Source organism: Muntiacus reevesi, chromosome 4 (genome assembly GCF_963930625.1).
Source record: "Muntiacus reevesi chromosome 4, mMunRee1.1, whole genome shotgun sequence".
In the NCBI taxonomy this organism is placed as follows: domain Eukaryota; kingdom Metazoa; phylum Chordata; class Mammalia; order Artiodactyla; family Cervidae; genus Muntiacus; species Muntiacus reevesi.
The window spans coordinates 105,685,848-105,701,879 of record NC_089252.1 but is presented as its reverse complement, the minus strand read 5'-3'; the positions used below and the strand labels follow the sequence as shown (position 1 = coordinate 105,701,879).

The following is a 16,032-nucleotide window of genomic DNA, read 5'->3' as shown; positions in this document are numbered from 1 at the left end:
CAGGACATTTAAATACTTGTACATTGTACTACCATAAAAAATATCAAAATAAAGAAAAGCATATTCAAAATTAACTGTTTCCCTTGCTTCTCAAATGACAGCCCTCATCTTCTGAACGTATGAAAAGTGCAACTGACAAAGATCAAAGTTGTTGGATTATTTAATGCTGAGAAATTTTCAAAGGCTGAAGGGCAAGTCATCTGTTTCCCTGGAGAGTCCTGTTTGAAGATTCAGTAGCCAATTATGATCTGATGTCATACCTCATTCTGCTTCTCAGGAGTGGTGTATGACACACACGAGGTCAAGAAAATCCAAACAAATTTGGAGCCCTTATAAAATCCCTTGAGACTTCTAGCAATCTGGTAAAATGTCACTAAAACAGAGGGGGGGCCACTTTCATGCACGTGCTGTCTTTTTGATTTATTTATTAGTTAGATCTGACCTACTTTCTAAAAGGATCTGAGGAGGCTGGAGATTTTTTCAGTATGCTGCCAAGCTGACAAGGGGGTGTGATAAAGCTGTTGGCAATGGTGTTGTGACTTAACAACATTTCTGAAGATGGAACCAACAAAGATCCTCTAGACCAGGAAAACAAACACAACAAAATGTACTTTGAACATAACCAGAAAAATTTACTGGTTAGGAAGGAAGACTCTTCTGATTACAAAAGGACTGTAAGAACAGAATAGATGACATATACATAAGCATGCCCTGACAAGTGAAAAAACAAATGCTTTGACAGATCATTTCCTTTAAGACAAGAATAAGGCTGGTGGCTCCACAACAATATCAAAAGGTTGGGAAAAAGACAGAAGAGAAAGTCTCTGGGGTGGAGGTTAGAATACACACATACAGGTGAAAAGTTACAGAGCCAAAGACTGCTGGACCTGGGATCACAACACAACAGTGTGGTAGGTGGCAAATAGGCAGGTGAGGAAATGCCGTGAATCTGTAAGAAAGGCTGCTAAGTATAACTGGGTTGTAGCAGCAGCTTAACTTTTTGAGGCCAAACAGTAGACATACTTAAACACCACTGAACACTAACATGGCAGAAAAAGAGCCCACTTCCTAAAATTTAAATTATGTCTACTTAGTAAACATTGATTAAAAGACTTCTTCCAGGAAATTAAAAATGCTATTCTGCAAGCTCTTTAGTTTATTTTTAAATTTGGTACCCTTCTCTAAATCAAGTCCGAAAATATTTACCAGCAACACTGCTTCCACAGTTCGTTTTAACTGCAATTTCAGTATAGGATTCAGACATATGAAATGACCACTAAACTTTTTGGGGGACTAGGAAAATAAACCCAAGAATATCACAAGTGATGATTCCTATTTATAAACTTTTTACTCTGTAATGATGGGTAACCCTGAATAAAACAGTGAATCATACTAGGATTTCACCTCTGCTTTTAGGATTTATCGTCACTATTGCCGCATAGCACTTGCCATGAATAGAGCATACATGGTCAACTTTTAACATCTTTACAATTAAAATAATAATAAATTATAAAAATTGCTTTCACCTGAAAACACTCCTGGGGGAGGGGGAAGCCAGTAATTGGGCATAATGAGAAGAACCTGCTTTGGAAATTCTCAACCGTTCATGGACTCAAGTTAACAAGAAGGCACCCGATGGAGGCTCTGCTAGAACACTAAAGTAGTGACCTCTAACAGCTAGGAAGCATTCAAGATTTTTGATATGTCTGACCTAACAGCGTCACCAGATCAACCTTGGAGTCTAAGTCACTGTTTTCATGGTGTTTTACCTCTTCAGTCTACGTTATGTGACAACAGCAAGGCTCTTCCTTTATCTTGGTTCAGAAGGCCAGACGAATGCAGCGCCAAAGATTTCTTCCTCTTGCGCTGATTGCAGAATCATACCAGCCACAGCAGCTGCTGCTGATGGGGGAAGACTGCCTGCCTCTTTTCAGGCTACGTAAGAAGCAGTGTGTACTGGATTCAAAGATCACAAAGTATGGACTGTGGAACTTTAGAAACTGTTCACAAAGTCTTCTTTTAGCCTGGTGGTAGAACTCACATTTTTTGAGTTGCCAAACTGTAAAACTACTCTTGCAAGGAAATTTCCTGGATTGTGCTTTAAGTTTGAAGATTTGCACCAAATGCCAACAGCCACCTGGCATCTCTACTGCTTGTGCCCTTGAACTGAGAAAGGACAGAGAGCAAGAAAAACACACGTACACACTACAGTATTTCTTCTAATAAAACTTACCATTTGGCAGCTACATTTTCAACGCTATGGAAATGAATCTCCCTGCTTTTTCTAGTGATCTAATTTTAATTAAAAATGCCCTATATCAAGAGACTGATGCTCGATATAAAGGAAAAGTGACAAGTGAAGCGGAAACGAAGGGGTACTTCGCACAGATTTTTGGAGGTAAGTTCTTTCAAAATATTAAACAGTAATAAGATTTTTATTTTCAATTGTTCCGGTGTGGTGACCTGCTGTCGCTGTTAAGCTGGTTACAGGGTGTCTATGCCTTAAGGTACCCTCTCTTCTCACATCAAACTTAATTCTGTCCTTAGACAAGTGTGTGATGGTGGTTTTAGCCAAAAGAGAAGTGATTATTTTACTCTGTGTGCATGTTAGACTTGACATCTCACAATTAAGTCACAAGTACATATACATATATGTACAACAAATTCCAGGTTACCTTGCTAACCCTGAGAGATACCCACAGAAAAGAAAATGAAAGAACCCCTGACACTGATCTCGGGGGAAAGCACCTTTTAAGACACACATACTTAGCGAGGTTTTGTTGCTTGTAGCCAGTGCTCAGCAAATGCTTGAAGGAATAGTGGATAGCATGAAGCACGGTTTCCTTTCCATGGAGATGAGTGTTTCCATGGTAAGATCAGAAATGTGAAGATCTATAGTTACTTTTTCAGAGGTCCGCTGCTATACGGACAACTACTTCACTACCACTTACTGAACTGGAGAAAACATTCTTCTCAGCATTCTTTTCAGACGAGATGGAAAGGAATTTAAAACTACTCACCCAATTATTTCATTGAATCCATTTATTCCTAAGTTTTGTTACATTGTTTTTTTCCCAGGAAACTGTCTATCTAATCCAAATTTTAAACTGCTATGCAAAAAGTTCTTTACAGTGGTTTCTTATTTTATTCTCTATCCTTAGTTGCTATATATATATATATATATTATATATATATATATTATATATTATTCCTAATATTACCATTTATGTCTCTCCTCTTTTTGCTGTTGGATCAATCAGGTCATAGAGGAGAGCTTTTGTTTTGTTGATCTGCTCTATTGCAATTCCTACCTATGTATGATAATTTTAATAAAAATTCTATACATACTTGAAAAAAATGCAAATTTTTGAACTGCTAGAAGCAGGGTTTTTTCCTTTGTCCACTAGACCAAGTCTAACTGTGTTGTTTAAATATCCCATAACCTTACTAAATTATCTGCCTTATCTGTCAATTACTGAGGTGGTCTGTTTTTATTTCCCACTATAATTATGGATTTTAAACATTTGATATGTAATGCCAACAAATACAAGGTACATATCAATTTAGAACTGTTTTTTCTTGTAGGCGATTTACTTCTTTTGTCATTATGGGATAACTTTTATTCCTGATGTTTCCTACCTCAGATTCTATGACATGTGATTAACACAGCGACATCAGTCTTGTTTGGCTAATGGTTACCTGACATGTATCATCCCATCCTTTTACTTTCAACTTTTCCTGGCTTTGGAGTTTTAAGCTTTTTGAAAACAGCATTATTGGCTATTTCTGTATCATTATCCAATCTCAGAATCTCTTTTAACTGGCAAGTATAGTTCACTTAACATTTGTTTTAATTACTGGTTTATTTATTTCTGCCATTTTATAAGAACTGTGTTATTTGCCATAGTTTCTATTTACTTTTTTCCTATCTCAATTTGTACTGGTTTAAAATTAAGACATCCTATTTCTGTTCTGCAGTGATTACCCTGAATCTTTTGATCAAAACATAGCTTGACTTACAAGTCTATTGGTCATCAATTTATTTACCTTCACCTCAGTCTTCATAATTTTTTGGTTTGGAAAGTTTTTATCTTATATTATTGCTGTCTGGTATTCTTGCTTTACCTTTTTAGTACCTCTACTCAAGCTAGGCATTTTATTTTTTTATACAGTCAAGGTTTATTTTGTTTTACTGTTGCTTAAACCTACTTACTTCTGTATTCAATTTCCTTCTTTCTGAACTATAGCCTTTAGAGTTGCACTGGTAAAAATAAATTAACTAAAATAAATTAAGAACTTATAGTTAAAAACAGAGTTGCACTAGGCACATTTCACGCGTTCATTAGTTTGCTCTCCTGAATTACTAAATTGATGGTTAATTGTTTTTTCCTCAGTACTCTGAAAATAAAATTCCTTTGTCTTCTAAACTCAGTAGCTGCAATTAAATATGCTGTCAGTCTAACTGATGCTCTTCCTAAATAATAAATCTCAAGCAGCTTTGGCTGCTTACGTCTTTGCCTTTGATCCAGGTCTGTATTTATTTTGCCATGTGTCCAAGTCTGTATTTATTTCTATTTATTCTGCTTGGGGCCTTATTTTATTACCTAAATCCGAGACTTAGGTCTTTCATGGATTCTGGAAAATTCTCAGTTATAATCTCAAATATTCCCTCTTAAAAAAAAAAATTCCCCCTCTACATATTTTATCATTTTGAAATTCTTCTCTGTCATACGTTAAACTTTCTAAGACTTTCCAACCCTTTGTTCTCTGTTAAATTTTTCATTTTTCCCCTTTCTGGACTGCATCCTGGATAATTTCCTCAGATGTCTTCTCTTCCAGGTACCCAATTCTCTTTTCAGTCTTTATAAATTAACTGTTAAATCAGGTAGAGAGTTTACTTCAACAACTAAAATTTTAATTTCTAGAAAGTTTTATTACTTAGCTATTTTTCAAATCTACCTGTCACTTTATTTTATAATCTACATCTGATATTCCTATCCATTAAAGTCTCTAACTGATCATGTTATTAACCAAATGATAAAATCTGATGATATAATTAAAATTTCTGGGAAGGGCTGGCTGTTTGTTTTACCATATGCTTTGCTGATTATGAATTATGTCTTTGCATATATTGTGATTTTTGGACCATGAGGCTTACCAGTAAGATCCTGGGGCAGTCTTGATTAAGAATATTCTCTCGAAAAAAGTTCTGCATTTGCTTTTGCCAAGTGTTCTAGAGTATTCAACAGGTGAGAATCAATTTTATGTTAATTTTTTGGCCTGGGTAAGAAATTACACCAAATGAGTATTATAACTTGAACCTCAAATCTGAGATATGAGAGAGGGCTCTGGCTACAATTTTCAGCGGAGAAATCTTCCCTCTAGTTCATAGCACAGATTGAGGTAGATAAGCTTGCCTGTCACCTCCCTAGGATGATGGGCTGATATCTTCTTAACTTACTAATATACAACTCCTTAAGGGACCTGGATAATAAAGTCTTTAAGATCTTTCAGTGATAAGACCACGTGGTTTAAGTCCAAGATAGAGACACAGTCTATAATATTTTAATTTGCAAGTGCCTGACAAATTACATATATGATGTTTTCTTAAGCAGGTCAGATCAGTGGTTTAAGTGACTTATCCAAAGTTATAGTTGGGAAAATGGCAAAGCCTAGAATAGAATTCTTTTCTGCAAACTAAATTCCACGGCAAAGAGTGTTACCATGGCAAACCCACCCTCAGGGATATCTTCTGCAGCCCTTGCATCTAGAAATCATTTGTAAATTTTAAAAAGAAATGATTAAATAGAGGCATACAAATCTACAGCTGCCCAATTACGTTTCTGTATGGATCTATGCTTCAGAACTCTGGTGTCCAATATGGTAGCCACTAGTCTCATATGGCTATTTAAATGTAAATTAATTAAATAAACTTTAAAAAATCTGTTTTTTCTTGGCTGTACCTACCAGCCACATTTTAAGTGTTCCACAGTCACATTGGCTGACTGGTGACTGCTATATGGGACATTATCGATACAGAGCAGTTCCATCATCACAGAGTTCTACAGGACAGTACTGCTCTAGAGAGTGGACTGATGAAATAAGTTATTTTACTGTTGTAGCAAAGAAGAAGGAACATTGGTTTTGAAGCTCAAGAGACCTAGATTTGACTTCTGCCTGTTACTTATAAACTTGTGTTGACTTGAGCAAGTTTCTTAACTTCTCTGGGACTCTTTGTTTCCTCATCTGTAAGTGGGGAATCAGAAATAAAGTGCTGGGAATATCATTTTTGCTTAGTAACTACAGAATCTGCAGTATCCTCAACCCTTATTGGGGTCTTATGGCTGGCAAAAGGTATAAAAATAAACTGCTTCCAAAAGATGCAAGAGAATCACCAAAGCTAAACTTCTAGCAGGTGCAAGCATTTGCTGTGTAAAATTTAACCTTTCTCTTGGGATGGTGGGGTGGGGTGTTAAAGAAAAACTAGGGAATTCCCTGGCAGTCCAGTGGTTAGGACTCTGTGCTCTCACTTCTGTGGGTCTGAATTCCATCCTTGATTGGAGAACTAAGATCCTACAAGCCACTTAGAGCATGCCCCCCTCTCCCCCACCAAAAAAAGTTAGAACTGGAAAAAGTTATAGCTCAATATTCTATCACCTCTAAACACTGCTTTAAGAGGAAGAGGCTGGATCTGAGGGTGTAGCTGGAATAAAATAGGGCAGGTGCCTTGGTGGTATTTCCCATGAGAAAATGACAGAACAGCTACACAATCATGTATAATTACCTGTATACACATCAGACACTAATTAACTTTTTACTTAAAGAACAAATCCCTAAACAATTCAGTAGCTTGCTGACCTGACAAGACTACTTGATACTTTTAAGACTAGGGAGGCAAAACAGACTCAGCAGGGGCTTCAACAGTCTCAAAATCACTTTATGCTGCCCTGTCACTTCTCCCCAGTACAGAAAGGCCTCTAAATACTTTCCCCAAGCTCTTCTTCTAGACTATTTCTAATATATCCACAGTATTGTTCTTGACCTTTTCAGGCTTGTCTCTGGCTTAAAAACAAACTGATGTGCTCCTGAATATCTTATTAGCAATACCAGAAACTGTTAGGTCCTTAAGAAATAATTCAGTGCCTCAATTAACTGAGAAGCAGAATGATCTGGGTTAAGTGAGTCTTATGTTTAACTAAGGAAACCTTTGTTTCAACCTCTTGTTGAAAATCTTTCTACAATAAAAAGTATTAGTGCACTGTCCCCCTCAAGAATATTCTAATTAACGTAAGAAACACTCCTGATGATTTAAGGTCTTATCATTACAGCAAATCAATCTATGACACTATAGAGTGGTAAAACTTATAGTACTGATCCCAAGTAACACTTGAGAAATCTTCTAGATTTTCACACAATAAAACATTAGCCTTTTTTCTTTACAATTTACCTTCATTTCTTCCACACACGGACTATAGAAATATTTCCAGATATTTTAGGCTCCGATTGGTTAAATTTTGGTTAATCAACACAATACTAGAAATCAACTACACTCTGATAAAATTAATTTAAAATTTTTTGGTTAATCATGCTTCACTTTTATTTGTGTTATCCTGCACTTCAACTTCATAGGTACCTTTTTGTTCAATACAACTTATTTCAGGCTTATGCTAAATGGTAATTAAGTCCATGGGCCTCTGATAATTTCCCCTACTGACTACTTTACTAATCAAACTTATATTAGAGGCAATAGCTAGATTAAGTTTTCAGGTAATAAAAAGCAGAATTAAACCAATTTTCCTTAAAAAAAAATTGGATCTATGCTGCTTTGCAGAATTTCCCCTTTAACAGAATGGTCAGCATAAAGAAAACAGCTATTTGAAGTAATTCTTACTGTTAATAATAGTTTAAACAAATCCATCCATTCAAACTAAGAGAGATAATTATCTGGACAAATCATTTACTGAAAAGTCAAGAGATAGATTTTATTTTGCTTAAAAGTGAGCTAGGGAGAAGAACTTGGGGCTTTTAATTTCAACAAAGACTTGTCACTTCGCATTCAGGGAATGAAAAGATGCATACTTTCTAGTAGTTTTTTTTTTTTTTAAACATTTTATATTGAAGACATTCCCCCAATCCTAGTTACCTCGCACTCAAGTGAAATTCAAACTTTTATGTTTTAAGTTGGAAGCAAAGCCTCTCCAGCAGTCTCCTCAGATGATGGCTGCAGCACAGTCCCCTTACCAGCATTCCTATCAGCAATGCCAGACAAATTGTCTGTCTGCTGTTCCCAAACACTCATACCTCCAATTCCCATGTTGAAATACAAGAACCAGGTGTACTTTTTAGTATTTACTTCTTAAAAAGGCCACTCTGGCTTTGCTGACTACACCCAACCATTTTTCCTGTCTATAAAATGCCTGAAAGGACCCTGCACTAGGAAGCAGCAAAAATGGTTACAATCCTCTCTCTCCAACCAAGCAGCCGTCACTCACCTCTGAGTCTCAGCTGACTTAACTGCCTGTCTACCCTAAAAGTTATTATACTATTGACATTAAAGTACAATAGCTCCTGGCCCAGCACTTGTACCCAACACTCAACTAAATAAATAGACTCAAAAATACCACAATCAGGGCAAAGACACTCCTTTCTTTGTGCACAGAAATATCAATATCTGTCTTTAAGTTCTTTTGCTCAGTGGCATGGGCAGCCAATAACACATATTACAACAAAAACAAAGGCTGAAATTTATTTTCATAGAACAAATAGTAGGTGTATAATGTAATACAATTATATAGAATAATATAGTTAACTACTACTAAAATAATAAGTCACTGTATAAAAAAGAGTGTTTCAATTTTAGAAGCTCAATTCAAAAGCTCTGATCTTAGCAGGAGACTCACTTATAACCACAAGAGTACAGACCATAGTTTTTATTGTATCCTGAATTTCCAATACTGTGCTGACAGAAACTAAAGTTCCTTAATTAAGCAGCAAACATATGAACTAAAATTAACAGACAGATACTCACAACTTGCATTTCTATATAGAAGAAACGGTTCATGGAGCTGAAATTCCAAATCTTTATTCACTGGTTCAACTAGATTGTGCATATTCAGTCGATTCACAATGGTGAAACCATGGTAAGGTGAAGCTGACCTTAGATTTAATAGAAGAAGAAAAAAAAAAAGTAGTCATTAAATTTGCTGAAATATTATCTACTCTTTAGTTCCATTTTAAAGAATGAATGGAATATTGCATTATACAATATTATTAGCACTTAAAATCATAAACAAAAAATTTAAGTCAGATCATACCCCCAGTCCCCGCCAGGAGCTTTCAAGGACTGTCCCTCAGAATAAAGGCCAAGGTCCTAACTAAGGCCATCCACCCAAGGCCTTAAGTGATATGTGCCCCCTGACTTCAACTCCTGTGCCTCTTCCCTGTTCTTCCTGCTCCAGCCACACTGGACTCCTTACCATTCTTCCTATAGGTATGTTTCTACCTAAAGACCTCTGTCTGGGCTACTTGCCCCAAATCTAGCTATCTTATTTCCCGCAAGCCTCCGTTCAAACGTCCCATTCTCAGTGAGGCTACCACAGAACTAGCCTTTCCAATGCTCCCAAGCTCAATACCTCTAACCCTTCTCTCTTTCTCCATACCACTTTTTTTGTATTTATCATCCTTCTCCACTAAACTGTACCATGCAAATAGGATTCTTATTTTTTTCAGATAAGTACCAAGAGAGACATATAGTAGATATTTAGTGAATATATGCTCAAAAAAAAAATATCGTTTATTTTAAATATAGTATAGGACTGGTTATAATAATTATTGCCCACCATCACAATGATTTTGCTTATATCAAATGGGAGAACTATGGAAAGATTTGAGCTAGTAAGAAAATGTTTTGAATCCTACAAGAAGAAATATCTTTGGTTCCCATGTCAGGGTGATTCAGCACACAATCCTTTAGGAACTTCTCACTTGTATACGACACATTTCTCTCTACATGGGAGAGGTTTTAGAATTCTCTTCTACAGATTAGGAAACAAGCTTAGGATGATTCAGGCCTGCACCCAAAGTCACACAGATAAAAACCAGGACTCAGCTTTTAGGTTTTCTGATTCCAAATCCAGGCTTCTTCTATGCTAAGGTCTCTCCAAAGGGACATTCTGACATCTGGTATATATTTATCCATTTCATCCATAACATGTTCTCAGATTTCCCAAATAGTCTCTCTGGCCTCCTTTTATTGGAATCAATACAAGTAGAAGCTTCCATAAATTTCATTGAATCAAGTCAGTCACTAAACTAAATTTCATTTTCTGTAACTGGTGAATCCACACTGTTACAATAAGGCCAGAAAAGTGCTTCCCAAGTACCGAGGTTCTAATAACAGTTGAAGAGCTTCTAGAGATTTATACTGGTAATGAATACTATCAAGTTAAGGGTAAAGGTCTTTTTTTTTTTTTTTAAAGGAGAAAGATGAGTAACAGGGAACAAAATGTCAAAAAGAAAGAGTAACACTAAAGCACTTAAAAGGAAGAAAAAAATCAGTGTTTTTTAGACAAGATCTCAAAGGTGCTCAACACAATTTAGAAGAATATTTGACAAATTCTTGTTGCAATCCATAAATAATTTACCACACACACACACATACACACACACACGAACGAAAAAAACCAGGTATCAGTAATCCCACTGAGTTTCCTAAGCTTTAGAAACCAAGAGAAGGCATCTACCCCAATCAGAGCAAGAGTTAAGAGGGATCCAGGAAAACAAGAAACTCCAATGACTAACATACCCTGTCAATTGTCTTTAGGCCAAGAAAGTTGCCAAACAAAACCAAACCTGCAATTCACAAACCAATCATGTTTAGGACAATTAATTCTCAGAAAAGCTGAAAGTTAAAAATGTGCAGTTATGAGTAATCCAGACTTTCTAAAGGACTCTCGAACTACAAATACATATTACTAGACACTGTACACAACTCAAAACTTTTGGGTAGTTGGAATGGGTAAAGAACCAGAGTCTTAGAAGATAACCTTTTTGTTTAGTAATCACAGAATAGTTAGTCCCTGTATTATATTTTTCTCAGTTACATATCTCTGTTTTCCTAATATGGGGGGAAGGAGAAAGGCATCTGTTTAGATTCATTCATTACTACAAAATGTTTTTTATTTTGCTAGGTTCCTAAATAAGTTCTGTTTGATTCTGAATCACAGGAACTGTCAAAGAAGGGACATTACTTGGTTAAGATTTCACAGCAAGGGATGGATGAATACTCAGAAGGGTTAAGCAGGAAGGTTCCAAAGACAAATTACAATAGTCCTGAATCACTCTATATGACATTGTTCACCATCAAATTTAAAAAAAATAGTTTTTTTTAAAGCTTACCTTCGATATACAAATAAGGTCCCTTCTATATCGGTCTTCTCCTGTAACAGATAATGAGTCAATTAGTTTTTTTCCCCATAATCTAACCCCAAGTTGTCCCAATGGAGAAGTGCTTCATGTTTAAGATCAACTTATTTTAAAATTAATTACTCTAAAATTAATTGATTAATTTTAGAATTAATTACTCTCCACAAACTATTGTTACCAGTTTTTTTTGTATCCTTTCTAGTCTACTGATGCATGTTAACTGATATGCAATGTTATCCAGCAACATGCCTGCATCTATAGTAACTTTCCTCTTCTTTTTTAAAATTTAAAGGAGGAAAAAATCTAGAATTAGCTTTCATTTTTTAAAACTAAAATGTTTTAGCCAAATATCTTAATTTTAAAGCCAAAGTCTGTACACAGTCATTACTTCACCTTTTAAGTTTATCAAAATTAGTAGGAGGAAAAAAAAAGAAATTTTATCTTACAGGACACTCTTTCATCACTTGGGAGATTTTTGCATATTTTCATGAGTTGCAAATTTTGTGCTTAGTTAAGAACTACTGTCAAACACAATTAGTTTGTTATTCTTAGACCTTTGTTGAAGAATCATGAATACTGAAATTATACTTAGTATAATTTTTAGAGCTCTTACAAATAATTTAAAACTTTTTTTTAGCTTAAAGTAAACATTTTGATTAAAAAAGTACAATTCATCATCTTTCATTTGCTGTGACAAAAGTGTATTTAGGTTTTAAACAGTTACAATGTTTTAAAAAGAAGAAAAAAGAATTAGTCTACAGTTCACAGTCCAGATAGGATCTAGTTTAATGCAATCAGCAAACTATTAGCAAACTTAAATGTTAGTCATATAGAATTGAATTTGGTGGGATGAAAAAAAGAACTTTAAAAGATATTTACCATCTTGATTTCTAACTTAAACATCATCATGAAATTTTTCCTTACGTATTTCTTGCCTTTCAGAAAACTTTATTAATATAAGAAATTGGTAATCAACTGCTTCACAATGAAAGAAAATTTACCCAAATAAACAATTATGTAAAGTTACAAATCACTGCCATGATACAAATGAATAATGGCAGCTTAGTTTTCAGTTCAGATTATTTCAGTTTGTATTTTGTATTTAAAGAAGAATGGCACAATTAAAATTCCAAAATACTGGAAGTCTGTGACAAAGTAGAAATAATAGCTTGTCAGTAATAAGCCCATGCCTCAAATATTCACCATTTGTCTGCAATTCACATTCCAAAAATTTTTATGTACAGCAAGAAAAGAAAAATGGTCCAAAACAATTTAAACTAAAGCAATATCTAAAAAAACAGTCACACTTAAAAAAAAAATCTACAATTTTGTTCTGTGTGGCTTGCCATACCTCCTTCTATTCCAGGAGGTGGAGGAAAGCAGATACAAAGTGTAGGAAAGCAGATACAAAGTGTAGGAAAGCAGATACAAAGTATAGCAAGATGACTTTGAAAACTCTCCACATCTGATTTAACTGTTTATAAATGCGAAATGATTTTTCACAAAATTAATGATTAAATGTAACCCATGTATCTGCATTATGTTGTAAAGTATATATTATGATAATAATCTTTCCGTTTGTTAGTGCAAGGACTTCAATACTTATTGAAACGTGAACGTGAATCATTTATTAATTCAATCCAACAGACATTTACAGATTACTTTCCAAATAAAGCCTATATAGCTAAATGAGTTAATCAAGAAGATTCATATTTTTAAGGGAAATGACGTTACGTTTATTTATTTATATTTTATTTAGCCACTTGCGTGGCTTGTTAGATATTAGTTCCCTGACCAAGGATCGAACTCTTGCCCCCTGCAGTAGAAGCGGGGAGTCCTAACCACTGAACCGCCAGGGAAGTCTCGAAATTCTGTCATGTAAACACAACCGAAGCTTCAAACCAGCTAACTAATCAGTAAACTAACTGAATGTAACTTTTTGCAACCTATCTCGTGCAAAAAAATGCAAAAAGTACTTAGTTTGATGGGAGTATTTGGAGGTGACATCACCAGCAGCATAGATGAAACACGGGGTCTCTTCTCCAAAGGTTTCAAGGTAACGAAATTAACATGCAAGCCCTTTTCCTAAGTGTCTTGAAATCTTTTCCGAACTCTGGAAACAGAGTTTGATAAAACTACAGTTTGATAAATGCGGGACTTATCCCCACCCTCTCGCCTTTCCAAGAACTGAAACTAATTGGATTTCAAGCTTTAAATCCTAATAACCTCTGCGAAGGGGGTTCTGATTTATCTATCTGTTGGGGGGAGAGGAGTGTTTACTTTATAGATTATGTATATATAATTTATCTAACAACTCTCAAAGCTTCAGACAATCTTAGAGGTATCTTTCTGACTCCATCGGTCTCGTATCCTCCAACACATCTGCAAAGAAGGCAGGTCGCCCACATCCTCGAACTGGACCCCTGGGGACTGATTGTTCTTCAACCCTCCCCCCCTATCAGCTTTCCCCCCGGATGTCTGGACCTACTTCCCTCTCTCCTCTCACCCAATCCCCAGCGGCGTCGACACCTCTCAGGCGCCGGCCAGGCTCTCCTCCAGTCGCTGGCCTTGCCTCCGCCACTCTGGCCTCCCGCATCGCCCCCTACCCAGGTCGGTCGGCGCGGCCCCTTTAAGAGGAGGCGGCTGGGAGAGCGACTTCAGCGGCCTGGCTGCACTCACCCACTGGTTGGCCTTGGGGCAGAAGGTGTACAGTGCGACCTGGCCCGTGAGGTCTGCGATGCTGGTGATGTAGGGGTCGTGTTGCTTCAGGGCCGCTAGGCTCATCTCTTGCCCAGCTCGACTCAGCGACTCCATCTTGAATTCCGGAGCCGAGCCCCTCTGGCGGGGGCGGAGTCGAGGACAGGAAGGTGCCATGGATGCAAAGTTCCCCCAGCTGCGTCAGCACCTTCAATTTCCGCCTCTCCACCGGGCCTCGCGGCGATTAGGTACGGCAGCTATTATGCTCCGCTAAACCCACGCCCGGGGCGCCGGGTTCCGGTGTCGTCAGGTTCCAGTGGTTCGAGGTGGTGTCCGCCGCAGCGTGGCGGAGCAGAAAGGCCTGGGCGCAGGTTCTTCTTTTCCGCGGGCTGGAAGGTACCGGCGCTCGGATCAAGGCCGCTCTGGAGCTTTCTCACCGTTCCTGCCGGATTAGTTTCCCGCGGCCGCAGACTGGAAACCTAGCTGCGTCAAGGCAGGGCTTCACGGGCGTTTTAGAAAACAGAAAAGTGGGGAGAAGTGGGGGGGGGGGACCCCGGAAAGTACCCCAGATCTCAGATCTATTAGTGTTTTTATAAAGGGAGTTTTTGAAAAAGCCATACTGGCCCGTCTGTAACTACACAGAAATGTCTTTTATTGTCAACTTATTTCCTTCCTCTGAATCCCACGAAAATATCCAGTTTTGGAAAGAACCCGTGAAAACTTTGCCGTGCATCGTTTAAAGCTTCAAAACTGTAACTCATCCTTTTAGGAAACATCTGCTTAATATTTTAAGGCATTTTTATTAAAGAGCCAGTTACTAGTTAAAGAGTAAAAGCGTGGAGGATAAAGGGAGCTCTGCCCCTCCCCCGCCCCCTCCCCCGACTTGTTTAAAAAAAAAAAAACCTTTTCTTATACTTAAAAGATAACCGGAAAAAAAAAAAAAAAAAGATAACCGAGAGGTGTCTGTGGCTGCCCAGTGGTTGACTCCACCCTTCCAGTGCACGGGGTGTAGGCTGAATTTTTTTTTTACTAAAAAAACGTGTAATAGTTGTATTGTTTATGATTTTACATCCCGAGGTCATTATCGGAGAGATACTTCATGTTTTACATTCTTGGCAGAATCACGTTACATGTACAAATGCAGACAAGGAAACATATTCATTTACTGTTTCTTTAGCAAGTATTTTTGTTAGTTGCTCAGCCCTGTCCGACTCTTGGCAATCCCATGGACTGTAGCCCACCAGTCTCCTCTGTCCATGGCATTCTCCAGGCAAGAATACTGGAGTGGATTGCCATTCCCTTCTCCATCAGTCCAGTTCAGTCGCTCAGTCGTGTCCGACTCTGCGACACTGTGAACCGCAGCAGGCCAAGCCTCCCTGTCCATCATCAACTCCTGGAGTTTACCCAAAGGCTTGTCCATTGAGTCCTGCTATCCAACCGACTCATCCTTTGTCATCCCCTTCTCGTCCTGCCCTCAATCTTTTCCAGCATCAGGGCCTCTTCAGATGAGTCAGATCTTGGCATCAGGTGGCCAAAGTGTTGGAGTTTCAGCTTCAACATTAGTCCTTCCAGTGAACACTCAGGACTGATCTCCCCCAGGATGGACTGGTTGGATCTCCTTGCAATCCAGGGGACTCTCAAGAGTCTTCTCCAACACCACAGTTCAAAAGCATCAATTCTTTGGTGCTCAGCTTTCTTTATAGTCCAACTCTCACATCCGTACATGACCACTGGAAAAACCATAGCCTTGACTAGATGGACCTTTGTTGACAAAGTAATGTCTCTGCTTTTTAATATGCTGTCTAGTTTGGTCATAACTTTCCTTCCAAGGATCAAGTGTCTTTTAATTTCATGGCTGCGGTCACTGTCTGCAGTGATTTTGGAGCCCCCCAAAATAAAGTCTTCCACTGT

The 16,032-nt window shown here is 37.5% G+C and overlaps 1 protein-coding gene across 1 annotated transcript in view; it reads right to left on the bottom strand.

Annotated features, from left to right (window-relative positions):
* Window positions 1–14,254, bottom strand: part of DCP1A (decapping mRNA 1A) — a 42,008-nt gene extending 27,754 nt beyond the window's left edge. Inside the window, exons 1-3 of the mRNA XM_065933484.1 lie at window positions 14,104–14,254; window positions 11,398–11,438; window positions 9,029–9,156 (exon numbers count right to left, since the gene is read on the bottom strand). Of these exons, the coding sequence (XP_065789556.1) occupies window positions 9,029–9,156; window positions 11,398–11,438; window positions 14,104–14,238 (304 nt within the window). The 5' untranslated portion in view covers window positions 14,239–14,254. The remainder of the gene's footprint in view (window positions 1–9,028; window positions 9,157–11,397; window positions 11,439–14,103) is intronic.
* Between the last annotated feature and the right edge of the window lie 1,778 nt (window positions 14,255–16,032).